Here is a 25,463-nt window from a genome sequence, read left to right as displayed (position 1 = left end):
CCACGGTTCTGTAATGTTCTCATGTTCGTCACAAAATCGCGCACATATGAAATTCATCGTAGAACCACGTGTATCTAAGGTATATTGTATTACCACACGCGTCTAAACTTCATCGCGGGTTTACATTAACTAAAGTTTTTCCTGGCATGTGTCAGGTGCAAGTTTGTTGCTGAGACGTTGTGAATTGTATGTTCATCGCAGACGTTCAATGAGTTAAAAGTTCATCGCAAGTAACCAAAGAGTTATGATATCATCGAAAGCGTCCATGTGGTATCAATTTGGTATCTTTTGTACTTTGATGGTTTGAGCAACCACTATGTACCTATAGTAATTATTAAATTACTGTTAATTAATAAATACATTATATTTAATAAATACTCTAATGATTAATACTTGTTATTAATAAATATTTTTAATTATTAAAAATAATGTAATTATTTAAATGTAATTTTCTAATAATTATTGTTAAATATACAAAATAATTACTATTAATTATAAATAAATACTGCTAAGTAATAAAAACTATTAATTAATAAATACTTTAGTTAACTAAATGTTGTATTTATTATTAATTAATAAATATTGTGTATTGAAAAGACTATTAATTAATAAATACTATACTTTTTAATAATTACTGTTTAAAGTATTTAATTATAACTAAATATTGTCAATGAAGAAATTCTGTACTTATTAAAAATACTGTAAATTAATGTTGATTAATAATTATTACTATTAATTAAAAAATTACAATATGCTGATTTTTGTTAATTATATAAATAATTACTGTTAATTTTGTGATAATTACTGATAATTATAATTAAATAGTGTAAATCAAATATTGTATTCAATTAATAACAGTATTTTTTAGAATAATGTTAATTAATAATAATTATGAAAAATACTTTTAATTATAAAAAATAATTACTGTTAATTATAGTTTCTTTTTTGTATATTGTTTTTGTTTTTTTTTAAATATTGTTATTTAATAAATATATTTTTATTAAATTACCGTTAATTAATAAATACATTATTTTAAATAAATACTGTAAGCCCCCAAACCCATTCTTAAAGAAAAAAACCCTTCCCCGTCTTTGCCGTCAATGAGGGTAAGGGTGGGTATCCACTGGGTAGGGTAGAAATTGCCATCCCTAGTTTAAATGTTGCATTCACTTGTCACTATATCAAAGCATGAATTGCCATCCCTAATTATTAAAAATACTATAATAATTTAAATGTAGTTAAATGTAATTTTTTTAAAATAATTACTGTTAAATATAAACAATAATTATGGTTGATTTTCTGATAATTACTGTTTATTATATATTTTCATAATTTCAGAAACATAGTTACATTGTTTTTGGTTATTTTTTTGAAAATACTGTTACGTAATAAATACACTATTTTTAAATAAATACTGTAATTAAAAAAATACTGTATTTATTGAAAATACTGTTAATTTAGAAATATGTATTTTTTAAAATAATGTTAATTATTAAAAATTAGAAAAATACTGTAATTATGAAAAATATTGCAATTATTAAATTACTTTTAATTAATAAATACATTGTATTTAATTAATACTTGTAATTAATAAATACTGTTAATTATTAAAATAATACATTATTTTAATAAATACCGTAACTATTAATACTTCTAATTAACAAATACTGTTAATTATTAAAAATACTGTAATTATTTAAATGTAATTTTCTGATAATTACTGTTAAATATACAAGATAATTACTGTTAATTATAATTAAATACTGTTAATTAATTATAACTAAATACTGTTAATTAATAAATACTGTAATTAGCTAAATACTGTATTTATTATTAATTAACTAAATACTGTGTTTTTTGAAAATACTATTAATTAATAAAAACTTTAGTAAATACTGTAATTTTTAATAATTACTGTTTAAAGTATTTAGTCATAATTAAATACTGTCAATTAGTAAGTACTGTATTTATTGAAAATACTGTAAATTAATGTTAATTAATAATTATTACTGTTAATTATAAAATTACTATTTTTTATTTTTTTTAATTATATAAATAATTACTGTTAATTATACAAAATAAATAGTATTAATTTTGTGATAATTACTGATAATTATAATTAAATAGTGTAAATTAAATGCTGTATTCAAAACTGTTAACTATTAAAAATACTGTAATTACTTAAATGTCATTAAATGTAGTTTTAAAAAAAATAATTACTGTTAATTACAGTTGATTTTTGTAATTTTGAAAATACTGTTATTTAATAAATACTGTAATTAAAAAATATTGTATTTATTGAAAATACTGTTAATTTAATTAAATACTGTAATTAATACTATTAATTAATAAACACTATTTTTTAAAATAATGTAAATTGTTAAAAAATATGAAAAATACTGTAATTATGAAAAATATTGTAATTATTAAATTACTGTTAATTAATAAATACATGAATACTGTAAATTATTAATACTTGTAATTATTAAATATTATATTTATTAAAATACTGTAATTATTAAAAATACTGTAATTATATAAATATAATTAAATGTAATTTTAAAAATAATTACTGTTAATTACGACAGACCACTCTTTCACTGTGGAGATTGGCTTTCTGAAAATTCTCAATTACTATAATGACTTAAAATCAACTCTTCACGAGTTTGATGATTTCTGAGTCAAAAGGAAGTTAAATGAGTTGCTTGGTTTTGAAGCATAGATTAAGAATTGAGGGGACCCATAATGAATCTTCAAAGTGGCAATTCAATTTTGTTAGGATGTCACTGTAACTCTGCAAGCTCCTTGCACTAGGTTGGTGGCTTAGTTCAAATTTATAAACATTGAGTTTGAGCTTAGTTGCTGTATAATTTTATTTGCACTAGTATAAATGCATGAGAGTGCAAATGAAAAGATTACAAGTTCTGGTTTAATTTTGTTTTGAGTTTTATTTTATTCTCTTTGAGGTCTTATTTTAAAACAAAATATGATAGCATTTGAAATAAAAAATAATTTGCATTGTCCTAATTTGACTATTGTTTTCCTTTTGCAAGTAATATAATCATTTCAGAGGAACAAATTTCCTCTCTTATTATAAGAAAATATTATGGAAACACAACATGGAGTTACAATCTAAAGACAATTAAGAACAATAGTAACACAATATTGGATGGCCCTTCAATTTTACTCTCCCTGTTGGCTTTCTTTTTCAAACCGCCTGTTCTACCTTCTCCCCATTTGAATTCGCCTCTAACAGGTCATGAGGCCTTGATGTAGGGCTACAAATTTAAGCCATTACAGTAACTTAATTTCCTGCTGGGAGGCTGCGGCAAGTTTGGCTCTAAGATCTTTTCTCAAAATCTTTCCGGATGGAGACTTGGGAATTGCAGGGACGAAGTATACTTTGTGAAGTTTCTTGTAGAATACCACCTGTTGATAGAGAGAGAGAAGAACACACTTCATTAGCCATCAGGATAAATGGTGGAATTCACTTTTTCTACCATACTGTCGTAGTGCAGGGCTAAAACAGAAAACTAAACCATGGTCTTAGAAGTACTTGAGTGGCCTCACCAAGAAGTCATTTCATCTAACTCAAGGTGGATTTTGATTTAGGTCTCGGTTGCTTTGCAGGAATAGGGGTCTAGAGGTGGCTATTCCGATTCCAACTGTTTGATTTGGCATAATCGAAATTCCAATACCATTCCTGCTGGAATGGGAATGGCCATTCTATGCCTTTTCATTGGGAATTGATGATGCGCAATCCGGCCGGTCTTACCTGTCAACGACCTTGCCTTTGAATTGAGTAACTGGGGACCTGAAACGGGGGAGATGAAGAAGCTCTGGGGAGAACCCGGTGTAGAGGCTCCGAAGCTCAAGTTAGAATCCTTCAAAGGCAAGATAAACCAGATAGCGCAAAGTTTGCATACCTTGTTCTTGGGGGGTAGGGAGCCTTTTATAACCACCTCGTGCACTCACTTCCAGGCTTCTGTCAGATCGGACCTGACTATCTCTGAGCTCTTGCCAGTTTGGATGTCATCCCTTCTGGCCGAGCAGAACCGCCACTACTCCTAATTGTCGGAGCCGTTTCTGCGGCTGGTGACAACGGTGGCAGGTGAAGGCGGCAGGAGGCCGTTTGAAGTGCGGCTGTCAAGCGTCAGATCCCAAATCAGTTAGGTGCGCCTCCCTTGGAAACGGACATTCTTGGTGTCAGGTATGGTACGCTTGGTCAGTCTGGCGTTTCGGAGGCGAAGTGCCAGAGTAACGGGGGGGATAAAGTCTTGAGTTCGGTTTGGAGAGTGTTCCGAGCTGCCATGGGCCAGCTCGGGTTACGGCCTTGTGAGGTTTAGGGCCGAGAGAGTTCAGGCTCCTTGTAGGGACCACGGGTCTTTAGTAGTGAGCTCGGGCTCCTAGCAGGGAGCTCGGGTTCTTAGTAGGGAGCTCGGGCTCCTAGTAGGGAGCTCGTGCTCCTGGACTATTGGTTTTCTTTTGGTGCTTGTGTTTTGGGCGCTCTATTGCCCCGAGCTGTTTGCTTTTGCCACGTGTCGAGTGATGGCGAGGTCGGGCCAAATTTCCCTTCATCAATTGCCCCCCACTCCCTGCGCTAAGGGTCTTGGCGCGGGGAGTTCCTAAGGCGGGAGGATTTTGGCCCGTAATTTGAATTTTATTCAACTGGTGGCGCGCACTTTGGTTTGATTTTTCAAAAAGGTGCGCGTTTGGGAGATGTAACGGTAGCCGTTTTCTCAAATTTTGGGAATCGTGCTGCAACCGCTTTTACTGTGGAGAGACGTGCGTTGACACCCTGTCAGTTTCGAAAAGATGCACGTCGCTGCCCCGTCAGTTTCGACTAGATGTGCGCTGGCGCTGTCCGTTTTAGAAAGGCGTGCGCTGGTCACGTCTCGGCTTTGGAGGACGTGCGGTCAGCGCGATTGTGGGCCGCTGGATCGGCTTCAATCTGGATCGTCGTTTTCCGGTTGCTATGGATATAAATAGCGGGGGGGGACCCCAGTCGCTGATACTGTACCTCTCGATCTCGCGTCTAAGTTTCAGTTCGCGTCCAAGCTCTTCAGCTCGCGTCCCAGGTTCCTCTTGTTCGAGCTTTCGTGGTCTACTCCAGTCTTCTTCCCGGGTGAGTTCTTTTCCTGGAACCCGTCTTCTACCCCCTGATGTCTAGCTCGGATGGCTCAGGCAGTCCAAGCGGGTCTGATGCAGGTTCTACGAATCGTTTTGCATCCCCCGGTAGTTCTAGCGAGCCCGATGTAGATCTTGAGGAAGAGGTTGAACCCATAGGTCGAGGGGCCTCGGGTAGTTTTGCGTCCACCTCTCGTCGGGGTCGGGCTCCAGACCAGTTCGGACCTTCGACCATGACGCTTGAGGGACTCCAATCCCTCATAAACTACTATAACTTGCCTAGGGAGTTCGCCTACTTTATCCCTACAGGTAGCTTTCCTTGGGAACACGGTCCTGATGAGATCGTGATATTCTGGGTGCAGCTCGCTGCGAGGCTGCAGCTGCCTTTCCATCCTCTTCTTGTCGAGGTCCTGAACCACTTCGGTGTGACGGTCGGCCAGCTTCACCCGAACTCCATTAGGAATTTAGTGGGGACGATCTCCCTATTCTGCGAGGAGAACTTTTCTTTGGACTTGGAGATTTTTTCTTCTATTTTAATGCTTAAAAAGCAAGCGGGTCCCCTTCCTGGGCGTAGGCGGGCATACTACCTGTCTCCTCACCCTGGCTTCAAGCTCTTACACGAACTCCCTAATAAGGTCCCGGCGTGGAAGAGGGACTATTTCGGGGTGCGAAGTGCGCAGGGGTGGCCGTTTCAGACCGGCTGGGGGATGGCCGCTCCCGACTCTGGCGTCACACTTGACAAAGAAACGGTGAAGGGCCTCCGTCAATGGGCGCGGCTTGGGCTGAAGTGTCAACAGTACCTGACGGAGGCCAAGCTTATTGCTACTGGCCTGAGTTCGGGTAGGTTCTTCCCCTAGCGATCCTGTCTTGCTCTTCTTTTGCTTGTTTCACTGATGCCGAACTCCTTTTCGCAAGTGCGATGGACTCTCGAGGGACCCGAGGTGGGCACTTGTTCCAGGGCATGAAGAGGAGAAAACGGGTGGCTAAGCGAACTCGCGCCGAGCTACCCCAGGGTGCAGAGCCCGAGGTGCCGGAATATTTGGCGGAGGATCAGCCTATGGAGCCCGAGATGGTTCCTCCTATGCAGGAGCCGGCGGGGGCTCCTTACGCCGAAACTACTCACACAGGGGCTCCCGCCTACTCCGGGTCTGCCCATACGTGAGCTGGGCCATCAGGCTCGGGGGCCCCAGGGGACTTTAGGAGTGTGTTGTCGCCTACTCATGCTCTTCAGAGGAGTAAGGAGGCCATTTTCCCCGAGGAAGTCGCGGTGTGGACCGATCTTCCTCTGCACCAAGTGGCCTGCCGTGCCGTTACCCATGTCATGGTGGTAAGTGATCTCCCTTTTTTAGAGTTCTTCGGCTTTTATTCTTCTATTCGTTCCTCTGATCACTTGTTTCCTTTTGATAGGTGAACTCTTCTATTCACGCCTTGGCGAACCAGGTGGAGAGGAGCTCGAGGTAGGCGCGAGCTGCCGAGGAGGCTGCTCGTGCTGCTAAGGAGGCTGCTCGCCTCGCGCGGTCTAGGCAGGCGAGGTCTCAGAGAGATGCTGAGGCTATGGGAGTGGTGGTGAAACATATGGCGGAATTGAAGCTGCACATACAGCATCAGGTCGAGTATCTTCAGGAGGATATCAGGGAGAGGACTCAGATCTTCTCTCAAGGCAATGAAGATGCGAAGAAGAAAGCTGTTAGTGATTATATTGCTTCGTCGGACTTCGATGATCTGATGGTGGACTCCTACAGGAGGGGTTTCAAGCTAAGCCAGTGGATGATCTGGAATACGTACCCCAAGCTCGACATCAGCGCCATATCCACTTCGCGTATTACTCAAGAGATGGCCAACGCTGCGGATGGTGAACCGGACTCCGAGGGGGAGGCAAGGCCTTCGGGTATCGTCGAAGTGGCTTCTGATAACGAAGAAGTAGCCCCGGACTTGTAAAAAATGAAATGGCCTTTGTTTTTGTACACCTCATTATCTGAAATGAAATGGCCTTTTTGTTTAAGTGTTGGTTGTCCTGTCTTCGAGCTATGTTTTTTGCCAAACTGACTATTTCGGTCCTCTACTAGTTCGTTTTCTACCTCGGCTTCGGGGTACATGCCTTGGCGGTCTATAGGTAGTATCGCCTTAGGTTGACAATGTTCCATGCTCGGGGTACTTGTTTTCCCTCTAGGGTTTCGAGCTCGTATGCCCCCCCGATTGCTTTCTTTACTCTGTAGGGTCCTTCCCAATTTGGTCCAAGTTTCCCTACGCCGGGTTCGGGCACCATGACCTTACGGAGAACCAGGTCGCTGACGCGGAAGTTCCTCTTCTTTACTCAGGCGTTATAGTACCGAGCTACTTTTTGCTGGTAGGCCGCAGTTCGGATGTGCGTGAGGTCTCTCACCTCGTCCAGCAGGTCGAGTTTGGTGCGTAACTCACCTTCGTTTGTCTGTTCGTCGTATGCTTCTAGTCGCAGCGTAGGTACTTCGATTTCCGCCGGGATCACCGCCTTGGTGCCGTAGGTGAGGTTAAAGGGGGTCTCTCCTGTGGCGGTTTTTTCCGTGGTTCGGTGAGCCCATAGAACACTTGGTAGTTCGTCTGCCCATAACCCTTTGGCTCGGTCTAGTCGTGCTTTCAGTCCGCGGAGGATGGCTCTTTTCATTACTTCTGTTTGGCCATTTGCCTGCGGGTGTGCGACCGACGTGAAGTTATGACTAATTCCCATACTTTGGCACCATTCTTGGAACTTGATATCCTTGAACTGTTTGTCGTTGTCGGAGATCAGTACCCGAGGTAGCCCGAAGCGACATACTATGTTTTTCCAAAAGAAGCTTTGTATGTTTCGTGCTGTAACTATTGCTAGAGATTCAGCTTCTATCCACTTTGTGAAGTAATCTATTGCCACCACTAGGAATTTTCTCCCGCCTGTCGTTGGTGGGAATGGCCCCAGAAGGTCAATGCCCCATTGGGCGAAGGGCCATGGACTGGTGAGGTATTTGAGGTCGGCAGCGGGCTGATGGTGGATATTGGCATGCTTCTGACACTTGTCGCATTTTCTGACGAGCTCGATGGCCTCTGTCTTCATCGTTGCCAGTAGTATCCTTGTCGTAGTGCTTTTTGGGTGAGGGCTCTGCCCCCCAGGTGTCCGCCGCACAAGCCTTCATGAGTGTCGTGGAGTACCAGCTCGGCTTCGGCTGGGCGCAAGCACCGTAGGTAGGGGAGCGTGTAGGATCGTCGGTACAACCGTTCGTCTATCATGACGTATTTGGCTGCCTGGCGCTGCACCCTCTTGGCTGTGTTGCGATCTGCGGGGAGGGTTCCGTCTAGCAGGAAGCTCGCGAGTGGGTCGATCCAGCTCGGCTCTGCTTCAGTGACGGGAGCGACCTCTCCTGCCCCACCGAGAATGCTGGGCCGAGGTAAGTCCTCTACGTACACGGTTCTCATGGCGTTGTGACTCGTGCTGGCTAGTCGGGACAGGGCGTCGACCTCAGTGTTCTCGGACCTCGGGATTTGCCTGATGAAGTGTGACTGGAAGTTGAGCAGAGCCTCCTTTACCCTTGCCAAGTATGCAATCATTGTGAGCTCGCGCGCTTCGTATTCGCCTGTAACTTCGTTGACCACGAGCTGGGAATCACTGCAGATAACTACGTGCTTTGCTCTAACCTTGTGTGCTAGGTTCAGCCTGGCTATCAGCGCCTTGTACTCTGCCTCGTTGTTGGACGCCGCGAACTCAAAGCGTAGTGCGTATTCCAACTTTGTCCCGCTCGGGCCGCATAACACTATTCCAGCCCCGCTGCCTTGCTGGTTCGAGGAGCCATCTACGTGAAGGATCCAGGGCTCCTCATCCTAGTTCACGCTTGGTCTAATCAGGAGAGATGCTACGCTGGCTGCTACTCCACGGGGTTCGGACTCGATTGGCTTGGGAGCTCCGAGCTCGCCCGAACTGGGGACCTCGGGCTCGACCGGCTCAAGGACTTCGGGGCTAAACGTGCATTCTGCGATAAAATCTGCCAAGGCTTGGGCCTTAATGGCAGTTCTTGGCTTGTACTGGAGATCGTACTCGCTGAGTTCGATGGCCCACTTCGTCAGTCGACCGGAAACCTCGGGTTTGAGTAAAACTTGTCTCAGAGGTTTGTCGATCAGGACGATGAGGTGTGAGCCTGGAAGTACGGGCAGAGTTTCCGAGCTGCTATCACCAGTGCATATGCTAGCTTTTCTATCTGTGGGTACCTTGTCTCTGCTCCCTGCAAAATTTTACTAACATAATATATGAGTCGCTGGACCCGGTCTGTTTCCTTTATTAGTACCGAACTGACCACCTCGTCGCTTGCCGAGAGGTACAGTTCTAAGACCTCGCCCTCCTCGGGCCAAGCTAAGGTTGGCACACTAGCGAGGTAAACTTTTAGCTCGTCAAACGCGAGCTGGCAGTCTTGGGTCCACTCGAACCCTTTGCCTTTGATTGCTTTGAAGAAAGGTAGGCAACGGTCTGCTGACTTGGACATGAAGCGGCTTAGAGCGGCTACGCGGCCATTTAGCCTCTGAATTTCTTTTACTTTCCGAGGTGGTCTCATACCTAGGATGGCTTTTATCTTGTCCGGGTTGGCCTCAATACCGCGCCGATTGACAATGTAGCCTAAGAATTTGCCCGAGGTGACGCCAAAGACACATTTGTTGGGGTTCAATTTCATGCTAAACTGACGCAGGATTTGGAAGACAGAATCTAAGTCTTGTATTAATTCTTGTGAAAAATGTGTCTTGACGACCATGTCGTCTACATAGCACTCTATCTTGGTGTCAATCAAGGGTCGAAACAGCCTATTTACAAGTCTTTGGAAGGTCGCCCCGGCATTTTATAATCCGAAGGGCATGACCTTGTAACAGTACAGCCCGAACTCGGTTATGAAGCTGGTTTTTTCCTCATCGGACTGGTCCATCCGGATTTGGTTGTAGCCTGAGTAGGCGTCCAGGAAGCTTAGCAACTCATGTCCCGAGGTCGCATCCACTAGGCGGTCAATTCTGGGGAGGGGGAAGCAATATTTCGGGCAAGCTCGGTTCAGGTCGATGTAGTCGACGCACATGTGCCACTTGCCGTTCGCCTTTTTTACCAGCACAGGGTTGGCCACCCAGCTCGGGTAATGGACCTCCCTTACGAAGTCTGCTGCGAGGAGCTTCTCGACCTCCTCGTTGACCGCCCTCCAGCGTTCTGGGGCTAAGTTGCGTTTCTTCTGTCTAACGGGTCTGACTATAGGGTCAGTTTTAAGTTTGTGAGTAATAAGGCCAGGGTCAATACCGGGCATATCGGCCGCGGACCATGCAAAAATATCTAAATTTTGAAATAAAAAACTCACCAGTTCAGTCCATAGGGATTCTTCGATGGAAGCGCCAATCTGGAGTGTGCAAGCTGGGTCCGTAGGCGAAGTTGGGATTGCGACGGTTTCTTCTGTGGGCGAATCTCGTTCCTCGCCTTGCTCCGCAGGCCACTCCAGATCGAGGTCGCCGGCTGCCTTGGTTTTTCCCTTCAGGGCGGCAACATAACACTTGCGGGACTCGAGCTGGTCGGCCCGCGCTACCCCCACACCGAAGTCCGTAGGGAACTTCATGGCCAAATAGTAGGTGGAGACCACCGCCCGTAGGATATGCGTGATCGGCCGCCCTATTATGGCATTGTATGGGGAGGGGGTCACGACCACCAGGAAGTCATGGTTGAGTCTGACCGCACAAGGCCATGTGCCGACTTCTACAGGTACTGTTATTTTCCCGAGGGGCCTGACTTCCTCTCCGCTGAAACCCACCACGGGAGTGTTCGCGGGCTTTAGTTCACTCCTCCGTAGCTGTAGCTGGTCAAACGCTGATTTAAAGAGGATGTCCACCGAGCTGCCCGAATCTACAAGTACGCGTCTGACCTTGAAGTCGCTGATCCTTAGTTTAACGACAAGCGCATCATCGTGGGGGTAGCGGACTCCTCGCGCGTCGTCCTCCGTGAAGAAGATTGGTTCTTTGGTCTTTGGTCTCTTTGGAGGGTTCCGCTCCTCGAGGGCCGCTTCGCGAACTGAAGGCTGAGCTGCTGCCGAGGTACACCCTGCTACCACCGAACCTCCCACAATTACATGGATGGTTCCCCGAACTGGCCTCTCCACCGGAGGCTGTCGCTGTAATGGTTCGGTAGGCCTGCTGCTAGATTTGGGGGCATCCTTTTCGTGCTCCCCTGGCCAGTCTGCCTTATTGTTATTATTATTGTGCTGGACAAAGTTTCTCAAGTATCCGCGACGGATGAGCCCCTCTATCTCGTCCCGGAGATTATTGCACTGCTCGGTACTGTGACCATGATCTCTATGGAAACTACAATACAAATTCTTGTTTCTTTCGTTCGGATTTCCCTTTAGGCGAGGTGGCCACTTCACGTAGGGGGCGTCCTTGATCGTCACTAAGATCTCGGTCCGCCTTGTGTTCAGTGGTGTGTAATCCGTCCGAACTGCTAGGGGAGCTCGGAATGACTGGTTCGGCTTCGGCTCTCAGGCCGGGTTTTTCCGATCGACTGGGTTAGAGGGCTCGCCTTCCCTCTTTCTTTTCTCGTTTCCGCCCTCGGTTCGTTGGTTGATTTCTTCCTCTGTCCTCATTAACTTGTCCGCGAGCTTGAGGAATTCGGCAACGGCTGCGGGCTGGTTAGCTACCATGTGCCATATGAATTCTTTGTGTGCTACCCCTCTTTTTGCCGCCGCGAGCTGCACCGCGGGGTCTAACCGTGGTATCTACAAGCATAGTTCGTTGAATCGCTTGATGTAGCCCCGTATGGATTCTCCTTCCCTTTTGACTACTCCGAAGATGCTTTCCTCTGCTCTGGGGCACCGTTTGCTGGTGACAAAGTGTACGGTGAAGACCTGCACGAACTGAGCCCAGCACTTTATCGACCCGGGGGCCAGGTTCCTGTACCAAGTGCGGGCTACCCCCCGGAGGGTGGTGGTGAAGGCCACGCACATGCATGATTCGCTGGCCCTGGCAAGGTGCATTTGGGACTGGAAAGCGTCAACGTGGTCGTTGGGGTCGAAGGACCCGTCATACTTGTCCAGAGGCGGGAGCTTGAAATCTCTAGGCAAGGGGACTGCCAGGAGTTCTGAGGCGAGGGGGGAGGGAACTGAGAGAATCGGGGTGACTCCTGCCTCGTCCGAGGTCGTCTCTTTGCCTCTGAGCTCTGACAGGACACGGGTGGCGGTTCGGCGACTTCGCTGGCGACTTCGCTGGCGCCTTCGCTGTTGAGTGGGCCCTGTACTCGCACTGCTGGCCTCCGTGCTGCCGAGCTCGATGGGCCCAGAATGCTGGTAATCCGCTGCTGCCAGTGCGCTGAATCGGTTTCTCACAAGTGGGAACTCGGGCTTGGAGCGCCGAGGTGCCAGTCTCGCGGGTGAGGTGCCCGACCCGCCTGCGAGCTGCGAGGCGGGGATGACTTTTTTCTCTCTTCGGCCTGGGGAAGAGGCCTGGCTATTAGGGGGGTTCTGGGGCCTGGAGACCTTGCCTTGGTGGGGGCGTCCATCCTGCGGGGAGGCCTTGGCCGGCCTTAGAGCGGGGTGGCGAAGTGGAAGTAGTGCTTGGTTCAGTGGCAGTTGGGGGAACTGCTGTTGATAGTGATACTGGAAGATGTTGTGCAGCACCTGGTGCTAGTGAAGCTGGTGTTGCTGAAACTGTTGCATTTGGGCTTGCATTGCCCGCATGCACTGCATCAGGTCGTCCAATCGGTTTTGGCTGGCTGCCAGGGGGACGGCAGTCGGTTTAGTAAAGGTTGTCTCAATAGGGGGAGGATAGGGGATGCTTGTGGCAGGAAGGTTTATGGGCGCCACTGCTTGTGGCGCACTTAAACTGGGGATTCCATCCACCGAAAGGGGGATGGTGAACTGTCCAACGCACACCACGGGAACTTGAAGCTGTCCCCCGGTGGTGTTTGCCTCTGTGCCGCGTACGGCGTTGCTGGAAGAGGCCATGAGCGTTGGGTTTTTTGAAGAAGAAAAAAGGGGGTATGAGAGTTTGGAGGGAGGCTTTTTGAAGCGAAATTCCCACAGACGGCGCCAATTGATGATGCGCAATTCGGCCGGTCTTACCTGTCAACGACCTTGCCTCTGAATTGAGTAACTGGGGACCTGAAACGGGGGAGATGAAGAAGCTCCGGGGAGAACCCGGTGTAGAGGCTCCGAAGCTCAAGTTAGAATCCTTCAAAGTTAAGATAAACCAGATAGCGCAAAGTTTGCATACCTTGTTCTTGGGGGGTAGGGAGCCTTTTATAACCACCTCGCGCACTCACTTCCAGGCTTCTGTCAGATCGGGCCTGACTATCTTTGAGCTCCTGCCAGTTTGGATGTCATCCCTTCTGGCCGGGCAGAACCGCCACTGCTCCTTTTGTCGGAGCCGTTTCTGCGGCTGGTGACGACGGTGGCAGGTGGCGGTGGCAGGAGGCCGTTTGAAGTGCAGCTATCAAGCGTCAGATCCCAAACCAGTTAGGTGCGCCGCCCTTGGAAACGGACATCCTTGGTGTCAGGTATGGTACGCTTGGTCAGTCTGGCGTTTCGGAGGCGAAGTGTCGGAGTAACGGGGGGGATAAAGTCTTGAGTTCGGTTTGGGGAGTGTTCCAAGCTGCCATGGGCCAGCTCGGGTTACGGCCTTGTGAGGTTTAGGGCCGAGAGAGTTCGGGCTCCTTGCAGGGACCTCGGGTCTTTAGTAGTGAGCTCGGGCTCCTAGCAGGGAGCTCGGGTTCTTAGTAGGGAGCTCGGGCTCCTAGTAGGGAGCTCGTGCTCCTGGACTATTGGTTTTCTTTTGGTGCTTGTGTTTTGGGCGCTCTGTTGCCCCGAGTTGTTTGCTTTTGCCACGCGTCGAGTGATGGCGAGGTCGGGCCAAATTTCCCTTCATCAGGAATGAAATCTTATTCTTACGGATTCTAATTCCCATTCTCATTCCTTTTTGAATCAAACAGATTATGAGAACAGACCATTCCGATTGCAAATCAAACAGACCCTTAATTGTTTTAGTGGAGGACTACAATATTGGAGGTTCTAGGTTTAATTCTCATAATTAATGTAAAGTAAAGCTTAAATGACCTTATCTTTGTCAAGGGTGGCTGTAAAGAGTTTTCTCCAACAGAGTTGGAATTAGAGATCCTATCATGGCTTGAATAAGGGGGATAAGTGCAGGGCCATTTGATAACAGCTGAAACGGCTTAAACTGAATGACTTATGAAGCTGCATTAATTGCTATACATATCTTCAACTATTTTATCCACTAAAAAACAAAGCATTAAGTCATAAAATTCAGCCACTTGAGCCATATCAAACGACCCTTTAAGTCCCCATTACTATTTCTTATTAGAAGCTGCATTTGACATTTCTTATTTTAAGAAATTATCTCCATTTTACAATTAATAACTCAGTAAGTATTTATAGGAACATTTTAACTGCAAAAAGGAGGAAGTCCTCAAATGCACATGATCACAGCTTCAGATAAAAGGAGTCCACAATCCTTGGTAAAGAGTTTCCTTCTTGTACATCAAATCAGAGAGTGCCCTCTCTGTTTTTAATATATTAAAATAATAAAAAATATGAGTTAGGTTTCCTTTACCTATTTGGTTCAAATAAAAAACAAGAATTTACAGAACTGAGCAGAAAAAAATCAGGAATGAGATAACATTCAGCCTCTTCTCCCAGTCCAAGAGCCTTGCTTCTTCATCGTCATTTAGCAAACTGCCCAAGCTTCCCCTCTCCAGGTACTCGTATTTCATCAGATATGGATGAACGACGGCGCTTTACAGCAACAATTAACAGCACCGGGACGCTTTGCTTTATATACACTCCCTTGTCCTCCCTTCCCTAAACAGTATGTCTCATTGAAATTTTCAATGGCCATTACTATATCCTTGAAAACTAATTTCCCGTCTTCTTCTTCTTCATCAGCATATATGTCTTTGCATCAGCGAGAGGTATGATTATCAACAATCTGCCCAATGCTTTTGTTCCTGTTTGTACAGGTGTTGCTACTACTACTACAAGGAGGCAAACCTTGTGCCTTTGTGCCGCATAAACCAGATTACCTGCCAATGCCTTGAGAGGAGCATTTTGAAAGGCCTTAATGTTGGGAAGTGGACCCTCAAGATTGTTATTTGATATATCAACAAATTGAAGACTCCTCAAATCTTGCAGGGCTGAAGATATGGAACCAGAAACAGAAAGCCTATTATTAGAAAGATGGAGATTTTCTAAAGATGTTTGACTTCCAAGCTGTGGTGGTATCTCTCCAGTAAGACAATTCTGGCAGAGGTCAAGCATAGATTGTAAGGTTACTAGCTTCCCAACCCGGAGTGGAATTGTCCCATTCAACTTGTTATCAGTGAGTTCCAGAGATATTAGTTCTTGACAATTTCCAAGTTCCTCTAGTATTGGCCCACTTAAGTTGTTCTGTGACAAATCCAGAATTTGTACCACTGGCACCCTTTCTATCTCTGCTGGTATCTGCCCAGAAAACTGATTGTTACTCAAGTTTAGTTTGGATACAAGTGGACCTGAACTGAAATTCCCCACAGGAATGTCTCCTTCCAGTTGAATTGAAGAGAGATGAAGCTCTTGCAAATATTTCAACCTTGCAATCTCCCCTGGGATTTGACTTGATATCATGTTACCAGACACACGGAAGAACCAGAGACTCGAACACTCTATCTGGCCAATTCTTTGATAAGACGCCAGACAATCGATTATCACTATATGTGAAGTCTATATAACCACCAAGAAGGTTATGCTCTGGACGGACTCTAGTTATGCCTATACAGTTTTTAAGGCTTTGGGGGATGGACCCAACAAATCTATTTGCACTAGTACTGGAGTATTTAAGCTGTCCTCCTATACAAATTTGAGGAGGGAGCTTGCCTATGAAATTATTGTAAGAGAAGCTCACATTATTCCATAGAGATATGGGTCCAAAAATCATCAAATATACTACCAGAGAAGTTGTTAGAATGAACATAGAAGTAAACCAGGTTCTTCAAACGGGTTATGGTGGGAGGCAAGTTTCCTTGCAGCTGGTTTTCACTCAGATCAAGAAGTTCTGGATTTTCCAACTTGCCTATTTCATGGGGAAGGATTCCAGTGAACTGGTTATTGTAGAGACTTATGTTGGCAAGCTGAGATAAGTTTACTATGCCGGAAGGAATTGGACCAGTAAGAAAGTTGTTAGACAAAAAAAGGTTACCCATCAGGCAGACCCGACTACTTTTGGGAAGCCTAAGTTAGGCAAGTACCGCTGCAGTAGAGAAGCTCCAGAATGAAGCGAAAGAAACAAATTAAACTTAAATAGGGACCAATTGATTTATAAGATTGAAACTACAGTTGATGATGATAGAATAATGAAAATTAATTAGGAGGCATTGTGAATTGATTTGTTTTATGGTTGACAAAATTCAAGAGGAAGGAAATAGGAAAAAGAAACCTAACTCATTTTTTGTTTGTGTTAAAATTTTAATATATTAAAATCAGGGAGGACGTTTGAAACGTCCGTTATTCCCACTCGCACATGCGAAATTTAAGCATGAGAGAGTGCTGATTCTCATTTGATGTATAGGAAACACTTTTAGGAATGGTTGTGCAGGAGATCCGGACTCCAGGTAAAGCGGCCCTTTGTGTCAGGCTAGCTTTATTCTCCTGATAGCAGCTTATTGTTCTTGAATCGAGTCCTTTCTTACTTGGTTCTTGAATCGATCCGGACTCCAGGAGAGAGTAAGCTACCTACTTTATTTGATCAAGTCACCAAGATTTCCCCACAGCCACTATGTTGTGTTTGGCATGTTTTCAAAGAATTAACCCCGATGAATTTTTTTATTCTAAGAGTCATTTTAAAGTTTTGATGTATGAAAGTCATCACTTGAGATGCCAAACTCATTCTAAGAACTAGGGATGTCAATGGGTAGGGTTAAACGATAAACATGGCTAGACCCAATTCTATAGGGTCAGGTTAGGAACTTGGGATTTTGATTCTTTAACCAAAGTGGAGTTTGAGGTGGGTTTAGGTTTGGCTGACCTCCCTTGCCCAGTTATGTAACCCCTACATAAATAGTGTGTTCTTGTAATTTGCTATGACATCAAACTCCATAGCCTTAAGGCTATGTTTGGTTTGAAGGAAAAAAATAGGGAAAAGATGGGAAAGGTAGGGAAATTTTTACAAACCTTGTATTGGTTTCTGTCTTTCCCTTCCTTTCCTTATCTTTTCCTTCAAACCAAACATAACCTAAACATTTAGGATTTTTTTTCTGTTTATTTTGGTTTTTCTCCTTCACTAGAACTTATAAACCAAATTCCAGTTTACATTAATGACTTTTAGGTTTTCAAAATGTGTTATAAAAATACAATTGAAAGGCGAACCCTATAGGGTTGGGGTTGGTTTGGGAATGCATGTTATTGAGTCGGGTAGGGTCGAGTTAGGGTGGAGGCAAACTCATACCAAACCCAATCTTGTGATATCCCTACAAAGCACTGATTCTTCAGAGCTACACAAATTAGTTTCAAAAAAAAAGAATCATATTTGACTCAAAACTTATTCTTCAAATTGTAATTCTTTAAAACAAAATTTTAATCAAACATAGCTACTAAAAAGAACTATACCATGAGAATAAATAAACATATTGGTGTCTGTGTATATAGCTCATGGACAAGTTGATTAATTATGTTATTTTTTCATATTTATGTGGGATTTATGAAAATTTTATTTTCTCTAGGTATGATTTACCCAAATAATTGATACCTATATCCTATGTGTATAAATAACTTTTCTACTTAGAAGAATAATTAACAACACTTAGATAGAACAAAATTACTCCTTTTAATAATGATTCTTTTATGGTACAAAATAAAGCAATAGGAGTAAATGCACTTACCCTTATAATTGCATTTACCAGAGTAACTTCCTAAAAAGTTACTTTTTTTTTTTCCTTTCCTTCTCAATGGTTATATATAATATCTATTATCAAAGTGAAATTGAAAGAGAGTTTGCACTTACTTGTTTGGCTATAAATTCTTTCACGGCCTCCTCTGTAAGATCGAAACCATTTGACCGGACGACGAATGCAACTGGAATTTCACCGGCGACAGCATCTTTTTGCCTGGTAGTAATACACGCAGAAGCAATTCAAAATCAATGTATAATGGGAAACAAGTTGATAGGTGTGCTTAAATGTGAGGTCAAATGCGCTTACGGGACAATCGCAGCATCAGAAATGAATGGATGGCTCACAAGAAGGGCTTCAAGCTCCGCTGGCGGGACCTATATTCGGATTATTAACACAGTTCAACTATGAGTTTGATATGGTTATTGTTTTGTGATATTCGGAGAGAGAGAGAAAAGATAGAATGCATGCCTGAAAGCCTTTGAATTTGATGAGCTCCTTGACTCTATCAACAATGAAGACCTCTTCATCATCATCTACATAGCCTATGTCGCCTGTGTGGAGCCAGCCATCAACATCGATGGTGGATGCTGTGGCATCTGGATCATTTAGATATCCTGCAAATAAATGAGCATATAAACATATATTTCATCAACCATGGCCCATGCATCAATTTCTTTTTTTTGTTATTTGATGATACGCCCGGATCCCAATGAAGTATGAGTGTCAATCCGATCGGATTTGGTCCAATCTGACCAGGTTCTGTCCAATTCAATTAATATTTTGGACTATTTTGGATCGATCCAATTCAATGTTTCGATAATTCAATCTCTTCAAAATTATTTTCATTTAAATTGATTCCAACCCAAATCTGATTCATTCACACCTATATTCTTATCCTATACCAATGGATCAGATATTGGTTCAATCCAACCCAATCTAATATAAATTTATTATAGATGGATTATGTCCAATCCAATTCAATAAATATTTTGGACCGTTAAGTCTGGTTTACTCCAATTCAATATGTCTTGTTGGTCCATCCAATCTATCCAAATTGATTTTGGTTTGGATGGGGTCCAACCCAAAACCAATCCATTGACACCCCTATCATGAAGGCCCTTGAGTAGTGCAGACCACATTCATATGCCCCTCAAAGTTTTTTTTTTTCTTTTTTTTTTTAAGGGTATACAACGCCGAAGAGGAGCCCATCCCCAACCTAAGTGCAAGTGGAATTCAATCCCAAGTCTCCACTATAACCAACAAAAGGCCTCGTCAACCATCCGGTTGACTCATAGCTACCCCCTCAAAGTTGGTGGTAAAGGGATTTGAATCCTTATCTCTGCTGGAACGAACCAACAAACAAATTAAACCACCCTAAACTAGTAGGTGGGTGAATAAGAGAAGTGGACTGACCTTTCATGATCTGTGGTCCACGAATGCATATCTGGCCGGGTTGGTTGTGCGGGAGGGATGCACCAGTTGCTGGGTCGATGACCTTGAGCTCCGCATTCCTCACAACGGTGCCACATGAACCAGACTTGGTTGGGAAGGGTTGCTTCGCAAACCCAAGGCACATGGACAGCACTGGCCCGGCCTCTGTCATTCCATAACCCTGCATAAACGAGCCACCCAATCAAATTAGTGGAAACTGGCCAACCTTTTTCAAGATTGGAGTAAATTTGGCAAAGCATTGTTTATAGGGTAAATTCAGATTACCACCCTGTATTTTGTGGGTAGTGATACTTAAACCCCGACCTCTTATTTGCAATAAATATTTAGGCTCCATTTGTTTTGCAGGAATAGGGGTCTAGAATCAAAATCAGAATGGATTATTTTGATTCCAGCTATTTTTGGTTGGGCAGAGTCAGAATCCCATACCCATTCCTACTGGAATGGCATTCCCTTATTCCTGCCCCTCCCTTGTCAAATGAAATCTCAATCTTGCTGATTCTAATTTTCATTTCAATTTTTGTTTGAACCAAACAAACCATTAGATTCTAACACTTTGACCCCTTCTAATTTTTATAACTAGAAATTAGAATGGCAGAAGAAATTAACCTATTAAAATTCCTTTTTAAAATTCATGTGGGTGAAAGCACATTCTCTTTCACGCCCACTTTGGATTAGAAAAAAGAAAAAACATAAATAAAGAATTTATACAAATATATACGAGAAAAGAAAAAAAATAATCCCACAAATTAAGGAAAAAGATAATTTAGAAATTTAAAAAATGTTTAATTAATACACAGCCGTTAAATGAGAATCTTTTTGAAAATTAATCAACGAAAAAATCAACATAGGGACGAAATGTTGAAATCTAAAAATTTAAAAGGTTTTTATCGCAAATGAAAGTTTGAGGGGTCAAGTATGATTGCACCCAACGTTGTAGCAGTAGTAGGTGCATTGAGTAAATACTCAATAAATTCTCTTAACATAATAAAACAAGTTCCAATATCCTACCAGCTTCATCCGACACAATACATCTCATTATAAAAAGCTGAGGCCCACCATAAAAATGACACCCGCCATATTATATTAACTGCACTCCATTAGTAAACTCTCATGGCAGATTGGCAGCTGCAAATGCCCCGCCCCTCCATTTATTATTGTTTGTTGGTCTGGGACCCGAATTTGAATTCAAACTTAATTTTAGCTTCAGTGACCCGTCGATGCATAGTGTGAGTGTCAATTCATGAAACCGTTGGATTGGGATTCTTTTCTTTATATGCGGCCTTCATCAAATATAATATTGACATCGATTGACAATTCTAGATAGAACATAATAACTTTTGGCGCTTGACAGTTCTGTTATGGCCTTTTCGAGGACACTCCATTAAGGGTGTTTATGAAAATCCAAAAAACTAAAAAAACTGAACCGAATTGAAAAAAATTAAACTGAAAAATACAAATATTGAATCGATTAGTTTAGTTTTTGTTTGGTATTTTTTGAGAATTTGAAGAATTGATTTGGTTTTCAGTTACTCTAGAAAAAAAATTGACAGTTAATCGATTCGATCTGTATATATATGTTTATATGTATATTTTATATATTTTAAATATATGTCATATATTTTGTATGTATTATATATAAATATAGATACATTATATATAAATATGTATTATTTATAATAATCTATTTATGAATATATTATACATTATATATTTTTATAATATATTATATATCATTTATTATTTATAATATAATATTATACATATATTTATATATAAACCAAAAAACCAAAACCAGACTAGTTAACCGGTGGTATTGGTTCGATTTTAGTTTGAAGAAATTGAAATGGTTCAGTTTGCAAAAATTATCTATGGTTCGGTTAACCGAACTGTGGACACCCCTAACCCCCATGGCCCATGAACAATTAACCAATCACACCATATATCTTGGTGATTGATTAATCAGTTTAGACCATTTTCTTTCTTTTTAAGTCAAACTTTTTATTGGAGCAAGCAACTTTTAAAAAGAATTTAAGGATTCATATCTTGTTCTCCCCCTGCCTCGAACCCGCTTGGTTGTCATTGCTATCACATCAATGCAGTTGGGAGTTGGGACTTAAAAGGGTCTTTTGGATCAAGTTCACTTTGATCCTTACGCTTTACAAATATTTTTATACATACCAATAATATTGTTAAGGACTTCAACAGATTGGATCCAGTTGCATCTACATCCGCATCTAAGAGTGTCAATTGGACTGGATTTAGTCCAATCCAATCCAATGAATGTTTTGGACTAATTTGGACCAGTCCGATTCAACGTCTGGACCGTCCAATCAATCCAAATTCATTTTGATTTAGATTAGTTTCAATCCAAACTCGGTCCATTGATACATATTCTTATCTTATATCAACGGACCGGTTTTGGATTGGACCCCATCTAATTTATAAGACATCTAGATCCATATTTATATCCAGTTATCATGTTGGATTTTGTATCAGATTCAGATTTCATTTACAATCATCTTATTGTATTTAAAATGACTAAAAAATTTAAAATATTTTAAAATTTTAATTATTTTTAGTTTATATATATAATGAATGTATGTAAATATAAAATATGAAATTAATCAATTATAAGATAGATTTAGGGATATATAGAATTCAGTTCACATCACGAATTTTATTAGGCTTTTAGGTTTTATTTACCAACAATTCTACATACGACGACTCACTATCTCCCTTGAATTTTGATTCATTCCCCAACTTGTTATTGTTCCAACTATAGTAAAGTTTAGTGGACTAAACAATAAAAAACCGTAAGATTTATATTTATACATAATTATATTATACATATATAATAACCTTTTTTTGAATAATAATATCAGGTGGGACTAAATTTGCATCCAATCCAATTATAAATCAGATGCAAATTTAACATCCAAATCCAAAATAACCAAATTTAGAATCAAATCAAATATCAAATTCAGAGTCCATTTGAGGTTATTTTATTAGATAAGCAAGCCAACGATTAGTACATCTCCACATGAACCCTTGAATTAAAAAACCATTAAAAATCAAAGGGCTGCCAATGGATGGGATTAAATCTGATTTGAATTCGAATCTAATTCATTTATATTAAACATGGTGCATTTATTAATTTAATCGGGGATATTATTTGATCCAATTCAATTCAATTACATGCATTCATATATAATCGAATTAGATTTGATTTGGATATTATGAATGAATTGAATTCATATTTCTGTCTTCCGTATCTACCGGATATTATTATTACATCGTATTTGGATCTCTTGGATTCTTATCAGACTGGGTTCAGAATATTTCTATCTGAATTCGATCCAATTCATTTGTAGACCAATAAAAAATTAAAATAAGAAATCTAAAAATTGACTAAAAATGATAATATTTATAAGCTACACTGATTGTATATAATGTGTTATACACTTATACTATGTCAGCTGCCAAGCTGTTTCAGTTCATTGTAAGAGTCTGTTTGGTTTGTAAGAATAAGGGTTTGGAATGGGTCTGATTCTAACTTTTTGGTTGGGTGAAATTGAAATCCCATTTTCATCCCCATCAGTTTGAGGAAATGGCCATTTTCCAACCTGAATCAAACATGCAAGAAAAATACACCATTCTGATTCTAATTCCAATTCTAACGGTAAACTAAACGGACCCTAAATTCTTTTATGTTTATAGCAGGACCCATTTGATTGTGGGTCCCAATTCTCCTTTTGAAAACGAGGTGAGTAAAGATGAAAATCGTTGTACGGGTCGTGCACCCGATACCCGGATTTTATTGCCAAATATAAATTAAGCTCTATCTCTCTGTGCCTCTACCTCTCAGTTTCGTTTTAAGAGTTAAGAAGAAACGGGTTACCTGCCCGAAGACAGCCTGAGGGACTCTGCTATGAAGAGCTTCCTCGAGCTCCTTACCCAGTGGAGCAGCACCCGACAATACGATCCGAATGGAGCTAAGATCGAAGTTCTCCACCATTTGATTCTTCGCTAATGCCAAAACCAACGGTGGAACAACCGGGGCAACCGTAACCCGGTGCCTCTGGATCAAATCCAATAGTGCCCCAATCTCAAATTTTTGCATCAGCAGAACTGCCGCCCTGGCTCTCAGAGAACAGAGGAGAACAGAGTTCAAAGAGTAAATGTGGAACAGGGGAAGAACACAGAGAACAACGTCTTCTGTCTTCAAATGTAAATTGGGATTCTCTCCATCCACCTGCTGAGCCACGCTTGAGGTCAAGCTCTTATGGGTCAAGATAACACCTTTCGGAAATCCGGTCGTCCCTGAAGAGAACGGGAGTGCAACTGGATCGTCTGGATCAATTGATACTGATGGCAGCTCCCGTTCGTCGGAGTTGGAAATAACAGAGAAATGAACGCAGTTCTCTGGTGGGTCATCGACGGTGACCACTGTAAGACCCTCCCCGATTTTGGGGAATTTCTGGCTGGGATCTTTGAGCTTGTCTACGTATTGGGATTGGGTGATGATGAGCTTGGCGCCGGAGGTGGAGAATTGTTTGTAGATCTCTGCTGGAGTGTAGAAAGGATTGGCGGTTGTAGTTACTGCACCAAGCATTGATGCACCCATGAAGGAGAAGACAAATTCAGGTGAGTTTTGGAGGAGGACCATGATCACGTCGCCTTTCTTGATGCCGAACTTCGATAGACCAACAGCTATTTTCTGACAGATGAGATGGGTTTCTGCGAAGGTGTAGATTCTGCCATTGGAACCTGTGATTAAGCAGGGTCTGTCTGAGAACTCCGACACCTTCTCAAAACAGAATGTGTGGAGAGGGAGGTGGTTAGATATGGGGATGTCTGGGAGTTTGGACCGAAAAATGAAGGTCTCTGTTGCTGGGTCCTTGGTTGGGTGAATTGAAGGAGTGATTTGTGGTGGCTGGGTCTCAGGAGAAGCAACAGAAACCATGGTTGCCATCGTTGCAGTTCTAGTTCTTAGAGGAATTGCTTAAGAACTTTCAGAAAAGTAGAAAAACAGTGGAAAACAGAGGTGTGAGACCAGTTGGAATTGAAAGTTAGAAACTTGAACCAAAAGAGAAGCTAAAGTTCGTACCCAGAAATATAGATCACAATTGAAAATTTGAAAGGCGATCAGTTAAAGAATGGAAACAACTGATGAAAGAATAGATTATAGCTCTAGAAAACTGGAAATTGAGATGATCCCACCATTAATTTTTTTTCCTGCTTATTGATTTTTCAGGGATTACCGTGGAGGATAAAGTAAATCGAAACCCTTAAATAGAGGAAAGAAAGGCAGAATGAGAGTGACAAAGAAAGGTCGGAGAGAGTGAAGATTGATGTTTCTTAAATACAAGAAAGAAGTGTTAGGTAGGTAACTTGGGGTCAGGAGGTAGCTTCTCTGGGTTCTTTGTTCTCACCCACCTAACCTTTACTGACAATCTCTCTCTTTCTCTCTCTCTCAATATTTTATATATTTTGTGTCACTTACGTTAATGTGCCGCTTGTTAACGTGCACGGGCCTCTAATTTGTCTATCCCACAAATGCCCCTCTACTATCCATTAAATTATGATTTGATCTCATTACTGATTACTCCACACTTGGTGTTAAATGGTGAACTCGGTAAATAACTTATCAAATTTTTTAATACCTGTCCATGAATACCTACAGCCTACCCTTATTACTTTATAATGATTCAAAGCAAATACCCAAAAAAAAAAAATCAAAATTCAACATGGATCACTCTTTTTTGAGAGTAGATTCCTGCCCACCAATAACTTACCAAGAAATAACCCTTTTAAAATGAAAGATTATAAGTTGGGTTATGTGGACCAACAAGAATGTTTAATATCATCATCTCATTAAAGTTCTGTAGTATGTTCTATTTCTTGAAGCACAGTTTTCACATAAAAAATAGGCCAATCAATCAGAGTTCAAATAAGTCTTCCATAAAATTTTCCCCCACGACGTTCCACAGCACATTTC

The 25,463-nt window shown here is 41.9% G+C and overlaps 1 protein-coding gene across 4 annotated transcripts in view; it reads right to left on the bottom strand.

Annotated features, from left to right (window-relative positions):
- Window positions 1-24,825, bottom strand: part of LOC104600350 (4-coumarate--CoA ligase 2) — a 31,063-nt gene extending 6,238 nt beyond the window's left edge. The window contains exons 1-6 of one of the 4 annotated variants that reach the window (XM_010263243.3): window positions 23,364-24,807; window positions 19,427-19,625; window positions 18,482-18,627; window positions 18,320-18,387; window positions 18,124-18,226; window positions 3,065-3,429 (exon numbers count right to left, since the gene is read on the bottom strand). In XM_010263243.3, the coding sequence (XP_010261545.2) occupies window positions 3,295-3,429; window positions 18,124-18,226; window positions 18,320-18,387; window positions 18,482-18,627; window positions 19,427-19,625; window positions 23,364-24,437 (1,725 nt within the window). In that variant the 5' untranslated portion in view covers window positions 24,438-24,807 and the 3' untranslated portion in view covers window positions 3,065-3,294. Of the gene's footprint in view, window positions 1-3,064; window positions 3,430-14,438; window positions 15,183-15,244; window positions 15,284-18,123; window positions 18,227-18,319; window positions 18,388-18,481; window positions 18,628-19,426; window positions 19,626-23,363 lie in introns of those variants that run through there. The other 3 variants (XM_088895424.1, XM_088895425.1, XM_010263244.3) reach the window with 3 other exon arrangements.
- Between the last annotated feature and the right edge of the window lie 638 nt (window positions 24,826-25,463).

This window comes from Nelumbo nucifera, chromosome 1, assembly GCF_055504915.1.
Source record: "Nelumbo nucifera cultivar China Antique chromosome 1, China Antique-T2T, whole genome shotgun sequence".
Classification (NCBI taxonomy): Eukaryota; Viridiplantae; Streptophyta; class Magnoliopsida; order Proteales; family Nelumbonaceae; genus Nelumbo; species Nelumbo nucifera.
The sequence above is the reverse complement of the archived record's forward strand: the minus strand, read 5'-3'. Positions and strand labels throughout refer to the sequence as shown.